Source organism: Patella vulgata, chromosome 3, assembly GCF_932274485.2.
Source record: "Patella vulgata chromosome 3, xgPatVulg1.2, whole genome shotgun sequence".
NCBI lineage: Eukaryota > Metazoa > Mollusca > Gastropoda > Patellidae > Patella > Patella vulgata.
The window spans coordinates 20,471,047-20,480,616 of record NC_065881.2 but is presented as its reverse complement, the minus strand read 5'-3'; the positions used below and the strand labels follow the sequence as shown (position 1 = coordinate 20,480,616).

The window sequence follows — 9,570 nt, the reverse complement described above, 5'->3', positions numbered from 1 at the left end:
ATATGTTGCAAGTCCTCAATCCACACCATGCCTACATAAAAATCACATTATTACAACAAACATACGCAACCAAAACGGTTATCAGCGTATTAATAATAGCTTTACGGTATAATATGCAAATTACACTGTATCTACGTAAATGAGGTGACTAATCAAAAATTGAAACTGAAGTTAATAGCAAATGCTGAATAAACATACTGTACATGGATTGCAAATCTAAGAATTCGTAATGCGCTATTTTTGAACTCAGTCCAATTGGATTTGACATCTTATTCGTTTTGCTAAAAGTGTCGTCTTCATAACTTGGACGCAACCCGTTTGTTTACGTTCGATTGCTTTGGAGGTTTACTGGGCGTCGTTAAAAGTTATTTGAGTAAGGAATTAGTGGTTGTTGACAAGCAAGACCCCAAAATGAGTAAAGTTGTTGGAATACCACCATATACATTTATTCATATTTTAAACCTTGTAAGTAGATTCTAAATACACATCGAAAATGATGTGCAAACATGACAAAATCAGCCATGAAGTTAGACAGAATTATCCAGTGGGTATTGCGTCGAACAATTATTAAATCTTGTCATTGCGGCAAGAATTTATTGTTTTTTTCTTTTTAGTCTCACATCAGTCCGGCGGTTCCAGTGTGCACAATTGCTTGTGGACGCTCTAAAGAATAAAGTTAATATCCGATTTACTTTATACACAGTGTTTAAGGTCTCACATCAGTCTGGCGGTTCCAGTGTGCACAATTGCTTGTGGACGCTCTAGAGAATAAAGTTAATATCCGATTTACTTTATACACAGTGTTTAAGGTCTCACATCAGTCTGGCGGTTCCAGTGTGCACAATATTGCTTGTCGACGCTCTAGAGAATAAAGTTAATATCCGATTTACTTTCAATTTATACACAGTGTTTAAGGTCATAAGACACAGAATCCTATTGTCATTGATTTTCAACGATTTCCAATAATTACTGCCAGAGTTATGGCCCTTGGTCACTTTGAAAAATCTTGTAGACGCTTAAGAGGCTATAGGTAATATCCGATTTATATTAAGGTCATCAGGTCATGATTTTATATTTATACACTGTGTTTATATATAATTGTTTCGATTGACTTTAGATTGATACACAGAGTTTAAGGTCTTAGACGAACAAGTAGGCTATAGTGATTTTCAATGATTTTTGATAACATGAACAGCTAAATCCATGATATTAGATTAAAGCTACGTTCCCATAAAAGTATTTATCGGGGGGTTATTTCCAATAAAAGTATGGCAATTTTGCTATATATGGAAAGTAGAAATGTCCAATCTTACTAGAAAAATAATGGATTCCCTGAAAAACACCCATGGAGCACAAACTGGACAAAAATGTATGGGTTTCCCTAATCGACAGCCCGACGATTAGGAGCGTCTGCACGCGTGAAGTCGAAGGTTGCACGCAGAGATTGTGAGCACTTGATGTACATGTTGATAAACTTTTTGAAGAGTTAGACGTACAACACTTTCTGAGACCAAAATCATGGAAAAGGACGCAGGCAGTGGATAATCCGAGAATTTAATTAGGCTTCGATATTTGTAATAAATAGTCAGCGATCAAGGCAACATCGTCTTGTGTAGGCCTATGTGTCACTTGACACAAACATGATCTCTTTTGATCGATTTTTTTATAGCCGGCTATTCCCTGACAATTGCAATGTTTGGAGAAGGGTTTGAAGCAAAATTATGATAAATTAATAGTTTGAATATGTTTTTAGTCCAAATATATCATCAAATCACCCAGTTTGTACCCGGGAATGTATCTTTAAATGTTTTGTACATGTATACTAAATGTTAGCATGGGCCAAACAAATTCTAAGGATTTTCTGATAATTACTTAATGATTTGTTACTCTTAATCAGAGTTTAGTGTATTATAAATGTTTCATTACCGACAAAAGTAAAAATATGCGACAACTCTTGTTGACTAGCTGCCCGGATGATTTAGCTGCTGTGGGCGTATGTTTTGTTGCCTGGCAACCTATCTTTTATACCTTATATGTTGAATTCAAAATTAATTCGTGCTATGAATAAGAATGCCGCCATTTTGTTCTTTGCGAACATAATTGATTGGCCTGTTTTAACTCTAATTGAATCCAAGCACGGAGATTATCTGGTGTTGCTGTTTTGATTGTGTTTTCTTAATTAAATGTTAAATGAATTATCTGAGTACAAATTAGTATGGATTAAGCAGTGTCAAATTTGATATTTTAGCGAAAAATGTAAATGATGCACTGGGATTTTAATCTTGTTGAGTCATATTCTTTAGAATACATTTATTATCAGATATTTCCAACAGAGGGAATAGTGCCATCGATTTTATCAGATAATTATCAGCACCTCAACTGTTACGAGGTGTGGAGATGTAAGTCAACAGCTCCTGATGAGATTTTATAAATTTCTATTTGTTCTAAGGGTAATTATCGACACCTCAACTGTTACGAGGTGTGGAGATTTAAGTCAACAACTCCTGATGAGATTTTATACATTTCTGTTTGTTCTAAGGACTTAATTAACATTTAACGAAATTGAATTAATGTTCAGATACATATGGTTGTCTGAACTTATGACAAAACACTTTTGTCTTGAATTACATTTAATTGCCGTGAAATGTGCCTACAGCAAGCCTTCACGTTAAAGAAGAATGACCGCATTCGCTCTCCTGGATATCTTTCAAGGTGAACTTTTTATCGCTCGCCTCAATAGTTTAAATTGACCCTCATCAATGAAAAATAATAGTAAAAGTATAACAAATATACTGTCTGAGTCTTCAACATTTTTTACTTCAAGTTTGGCGACTTCAGTTTAAAGGGCCAATTTTGATTATATTTTGGAGAAGAAATCTGCTTAATTTTGTGTTAAAAGCCCTTAAAATCCCTTACGGCTGAGTAACTAACTCAATATACATGATACGTTTTCAAACAGCTTAAACCTGTCAGTCTTCATCTGGAAATAGAGACCGGTGTCCGAAGCTGTATTATACGGTGTCTGGATAAAACCAGACTTTTATTTTATAAAAATAATGTATAGGTGAAATTTACCTTTCATTATCAAGTACAGAATGTGGGGTCATGCATTGTATAGACCTCTAAATGAACGGCAATAGATTATCAGGACACCCAATAAAAAAATTGACCCGAAATCTTAAAAGGGTTATGTGTCCGGATAAGCGGTTTTGAGCTGAAATTTTGAGACAAGGTAAATCCATCATTCCTCTATATTTTGCCGCTTAAATATCATAGGAACACAGACTTTTATTTCGTAGACTGTTAAAATCAGGATGGTCCCTTTAATGCGAGTAAAACGCATTGATCTATACATGTATATCATACTGCTTACAGATCAGTGATAATGCAATAAAGCTCTCCTTAAAGAGGGGGGTTGGATGGCCGAATGGTTAGCACGTGCATGTTGGATCATAAGGTCTGTCATTGAGTCAACTGGCATGGTTTTGATTCCCGGGTTGTACGTGACAAGGAGTAGGGTCGCCTGTCCAACCTTGTGGGTTTTCTCCAGGTCCTCCAGTTTCCTCCCACTGCTAAAATTGCACCATATGTTATTCCCGAAATGAACTGGTTGGTATCGAGTGGACGGTAAACCCAATCTCTCTGTCTCTCTCTCTCTCTCTCTCTCAGTCTCTCCCTCTCTCCTTAAAGACTGTACCTGTATGCAAGATTTTGATATGTATAGAATAGCTTGCAAAATACAATATTATGAGACTTAAATCTCTAATATAGGAATATCAGATCGGTCCATTGATTTTTGAGTTAAAAATTCCATTGATCTATGCTGCTCCCAATGTAATGAGATGTCCGATATCTTAATTTGCCATGAATCAAATTGATGAAACCCAGTCGGGAGATTATCTGGTGTTGGTACTATGATTTTGTTTTCTTGATTAAATTTGAATTCTCAATCTGACTATATATTAGTGTGGATTAAACCATAGAAATATGATCTTTTTCGACAAAATGCAAATCACGCATCAGCAGGCCTGGAAAAAGGATTTTAGCAGCATCTGACATTACTGAAGTTAAACCTGACATTTTTAACTTTGTGCCAGACATGTATTGAAAATATTATATAAAAGAGAAACTGTACGGACAAGACCAAAGTAATGCATAGTGTCTGACAAAGGCTGAATTTGTGCCTGATATTGTCACTGACAGGTGTCTTATTTCCAGGCTTGTGTATCAGGAGAGCCTTTACAGGAGAGTGAGTTTACTTTTTTCCAATTTCATGAGAGCTTGTTATGTCTCTTTAGAAATTTTATCACATGAAGGCATGCTACTTATAAAACCAGTTTCAAATCAATGATTTCTGAAAGAGTTGATCAAAGCCTATGAACTTTATCACCTGTCCTATCCACTAAAAACTGAATCAAGTCTTAATCCGAAATGTCATTCTGTAGTTTTCTACAAGGTCATGTACTTGTGATTTTTTCTAAAAATCTTGGCTCAAAATACATGTATGTGTGACAGACTTGCTTAATTATTAAGACATATTATCCCGAGACCAAACCCCTCTGCGTATTCCGAATTGCTTAATCAATATTTCACACACCTACTGAAAATCAGATTGGTTTTGTCTATGACCTTTTTGCTGGGTTGTTGACATTTTCTTCCACCAATTTATGTGGATGTTAGAAAAGAAAAATCTCTTTATTTATGGGAACATTTTGCTGTGAAATCGATTTTACTAGAATTATTTATCTTAAAAGATAAAAAGAGAGATTATTTTTTTGTAACTTTTTTAAAGCCACTGTGCATCATTCGGAAAATTTAGAAATTTCCACAATTTAATTCATACTAAAATGTACTTTAATTGATAATATGCGACAACTCTTGTTGACTGCCCGGACGATTTAGCTGCTGTGGGCGTATGTTTTGTTGCCTGGCAACCTATCTTTTTATACCTTATATGTTGAATTCAAAATTAATTAGTGCTATGAATAAGAATGCCGCCACTTTGTTCTTTGCGAACATAATTGATTGGCCTGTTTTAACTCTAATTGAATCCAAGTACGGACATTATCTTGTGTTGGTGTTTTGATTGTGTTTTCTTAATTAAATGTTAAATGAATTATCTGAGTACAAATTAGTATGGATTAAGCAGTGTCAAATTTGATATTTTAGCGAAAAATGTAAATGATGCACTGGGATTTTTATCTTGTTCAGTCATATTCTTTAGAATACATTTATTATCAGATATTTCCAACAGAGGGAATAGTGCCATCGATTTTATCAGATAATTATCAGCACCTCAACTATTACGAGGTGTGGAGATGTAAGTCAACAGCTCCTGATGAGATTTTATATATTTCTATTTGTTCTAAGGGTAATTATCGACACATTTATCGACACCTCAACTGTTACGAGGTGTGGAGATTTAAGTCAACAACTCCTGATGAGATTTTATACATTTCTGTTTGTTCTAAGGACTTAATTAACATTTAACGAAATTGAATTAATGTTCAGATACATATGGTTGTCTGAACTTATGACAAAACACTTTTGTCTTGAATTACATTTAATTGCCGTGAAATGTGCCTACAGCAAGCCTTCACGTTAAAGAAGAATGACCGCATTCGCTCTCCTGGATATCTTTCAAGGTGAACTTTTTATCGCTCGCCTCAATAGTTTAAATTGACCCTCATCAATGAAAAATAATAGTAAAAGTATAACAAATATACTGTCTGAGTCTTCAACATTTTTTACTTCAAGTTTGGCGACTTCAGTTTAAAGGGCCAATTTTGATTATATTTTGGAGAAGAAATCTGCTTAATTTTGTGTTAAAAGCCCTTAAAATCCCTTAGGGCTGAGTAACTAACTCAATATACATGATACGTTTTCAAACAGCTTAAACCTGTCAGTCTTCATCTGGAAATAGAGACCAGTGTCCGAAGCTGTATTATACGGTGTCTGGATAAAACCAGACTTTTATTTTATAAAAATAATGTATAGGTGAAATTTACCTTTCATTATCAAGTACAGAATGTGGGGTCATGCATTGTATAGACCTCTAAATGAACGGCAATAGATTATCAGGACACCCAATAAAAAAATTGACACGAAATCTTAAAAGGGTTATGTGTCCGGATAAGCGGTTTTGAGCTGAAATTTTGAGACAAGGTAAATCCATCATTCCTCTATATTTTGCCGCTTAAATATCATAGGAACACAGACTTTTATTTCGTAGACTGTTAAAATCAGGATGGTCCCTTTAATGCGAGTAAAACGCATTGATCTATACATGTATATCATACTGCTTACAGATCAGTGATAATGCAATAAAGCTCTCCTTAAAGAGGGGGGTTGGATGGCCGAATGGTTAGCACGTGCATGTTGGATCATAAGGTCTGTCATTGAGTCAACTGGCGTGGTTTTGATTCCCGGGTTGTACGTGACAAGGAGTAGGGTCGCCTGTCCAACCTTGTGGGTTTTCTCCAGGTCCTCCAGTTTCCTCCCACTGCTAAAATTGCACCATATGTTATTCCCGAAATGACCTGGTTGGTATCGAGTGGACGGTAAACCCAATCTCTCTCTCTCTCTCTCTCTCTCTCTCAGTCTCTCCCTCTCTCCTTAAAGACTGTACCTGTATGCAGGATTTTAGTATGTATAGAATAGCTTGCAAAATACAATATTATGAAACTTAAATCTCTAATATAGGAATATCAGATCGGTCCATTGATTTTTGAGTTAAAAATTCCATTGATCTATGCTGCTCCCAATGTAATGAGATGTCCGATATCTTAATTTGCCATGAATCAAATTGATGAAACCCAGTCGGGAGATTATCTGGTGTTGGTACTATGATTTTGTTTTCTTGATTAAATTTGAATTCTCAATCTGACTATATATTAGTGTGGATTAAACCATAGAAATATGATCTTTTTCGACAAAATGCAAATCACGCATCAGCAGGCCTGGAAAAAGGATTTTAGCTGCATCTGACATTACTGAAGTTAAACCTGACATTTTTAACTTTGTGCCAGACATGTATTGAAAATATTATATAAAAGAGAAACTGTACGGACAAGACCAAAGTAATGCATAGTGTCTGACAAAGGCTGAATTTGTGCCTGATATTGTCACTGACAGGTGTCTTATTTTCAGGCTTGTGTATCAGGAGAGCCTTTACAGGAGAGTGAGTTTACTTTTTTCCAATTTCATGAGAGCTTGTTATGTCTCTTTAGAAATTTTATCACATGAAGGCATGCTACTTATAAAACCAGTTTCAAATCAATGATTTCTGAAAGAGTTGATCAAAGCCTATGAACTTTATCACCTGTCCTATCCACTAAAAATTGAATCAAGTCTTAATCCGAAATGTCATTCTGTAGTTTTCTACAAGGTCATGTACTTGTGATTTTTTCTAAAAATCTTGGTTCAAAACACACGTACGTGTGACTGACTTGATTAATTGTTAAGACATATTATCCCGAGACCAAACCCCTCTGCGTATTCCGAATTGCTTAATCAATATTTCACACACCTATTGAAAATCAGATTGGTTTTGTCTATGACCTTTTTGCTGGGTTGTTGACATTTTCTTCCACCAATTTATGTGGATGTTAGAAAAGAAAAATCTCTTTATTTATGGGAACATTTTGCTGTGAAATCGATTTTAATAGAATTATTTATCTTAAAAGATAAAAAGAGAGATTATTTTTTTTGTAACTTTTTTAAAGCCACTGTGCATCATTCGGAAAATTTAGAAATTTCCACAATTTAATTCATACTAAAATGTACTTTAATTGATAATTTAACATTAAAGCGGCATTAGGTAAATAGAGAATCTCCTACCAGTCTTTTTTGATATCAAAAAAGACGAGTAGGAGATTTTATTTATCACCCAATCCCTTCTTACATGCACAAATAGATAAATATAATTCTCTGCTGTAGATTTAACTTTTACTGAACATTATGGCGTAGAGATACATCATTTTTTGACAGAAATTCAACCATTGCAAAGTCCTTTATATTGACCCAGTGTTTCCATCAAGGTCAATTGAATAACAATAGTTCATTTTTAATATTAAAAAAAGTTACTTTTAATAAGAAATGAACTGTTCTTTGAAAATAAAAAAAAGTAGTTCCTTTTCAACTGACCAATCAATATCTCCTAAGGAGATATCGCAGTAGATTATGAAATATATCACACAAACGATATCTACTGTAATGTATTATTGGGTAATAAAATTAGATAAAGGGCTGACAGTTCTTGCTATAATAGTTAAAAGATCGATAATGTAAAGTGAATATGTTGAAAATTACAGTCAAATTACTTTACTCTGAGCTAAGCTATGGCCAAATCAATTATATATAGTCTAGCCTCGTTTGTCATTTAAAATACGGATGTTATGATAATAAACAAAGTCTCGATTATCCATTTTTACGGTAACCGCATCAACCACAAAATGTATTTAAATCTACTTAATATCACAGCCATCTGATAGCATCGAGAGTTGATTATGGTCTTGCCAAATTAATTAATGTCTAATTGATAATTTGTATAACATTTCAGGTCTAAAGAAAGACCTGCAATAGGAAGATTTAGCTCTTAAATAATGCCTGTTTAAGAAAACAGAATCTATATATCGGCAGTAGATAATCTCAACCTGCTTTGGATTCAATCAGATTAAAGAGAGGTCTATCAAAAGATATCAGCGAAAATAATACCTAGGTGACATTGGCGTGTGTTGACCATATCCTGTATGTCGTCTAGTGAATGCCAAATGTTGACAAATTTTACCTTCATCATCATTGTAAATACTGACTGGAATTGAACGTGTTTGGACTGACATTCTTTATAGAGATTCAACATTCACAATATTGCAGTTCACAAGGGATTTAAAATCAATATAATAACAATCTGTCTATCAGAGACATTAAGTTTAATCCATTCAATATTTGTATATATTTTTAGAATACCAACATTACAAGACTTGAAATTGGACCACAGAATTTTGTTCTCCAGAACAACGAGAAGTTATTAACTGAACCATGTCCTATGGTAAAAATACCACCTGGACACTACTGTATCATAAAGAATCCTATGAGGTAAGGGAGCCATGGAGGCTAAGTGGGTAAGATGCTGGCTCGTTAGCCTGGAGGTAGGGTGTTCGATCCCTGCATTGGCTGAGAAAGTTCATCAGGATTATCCGACGAAGTTTCCCCGTGTCACTGGTACAGGACGGAGGGCCTGACAAGGACAGCTGTCTAGCCATTTGGATCAGACGAAAAACTGAGGTCCCATGTATACATTGGCATGCACTTAAAAGATCCCTTGGCAGTTGGAATTCGATATAAGAGTAGGCCATAGTGCCAATGTCCGGGCAAAATTTCCCTCATAGCACACTGTATGGTGTATGCCCGTCTTCATTAGCCCAGTTCGGAGTATGATGTTAAACCCCATTTCATTTCATTTCATTTCCTATGAGGTAAGGTAACATGTAGACATGTACAAGAAATGTGTCTCTTCTATATAAATATTTTTCCATTATTTCCATCTTCATATAAATCCCAGTCGATGCA

The 9,570-nt window shown here is 34.8% G+C and overlaps 1 protein-coding gene across 2 annotated transcripts in view; it reads left to right on the top strand.

Annotated features, from left to right (window-relative positions):
* The first annotated feature begins 221 nt into the window (after nt 1-221).
* Nucleotides 222-9,570, top strand: part of LOC126814315 (major vault protein) — a 28,661-nt gene continuing 19,312 nt past the window's right edge. For both annotated transcript variants that reach the window (XR_007677534.2, XM_050539397.2), the window contains exons 1-2: nt 222-465; nt 8,963-9,096. Coding sequence is in view for 1 of the 2 variants with exons in the window: in XM_050539397.2 (XP_050395354.1) it covers nt 412-465; nt 8,963-9,096 (188 nt within the window). In the remaining variant the exon portion in view is untranslated. The remainder of the gene's footprint in view (nt 466-8,962; nt 9,097-9,570) is intronic.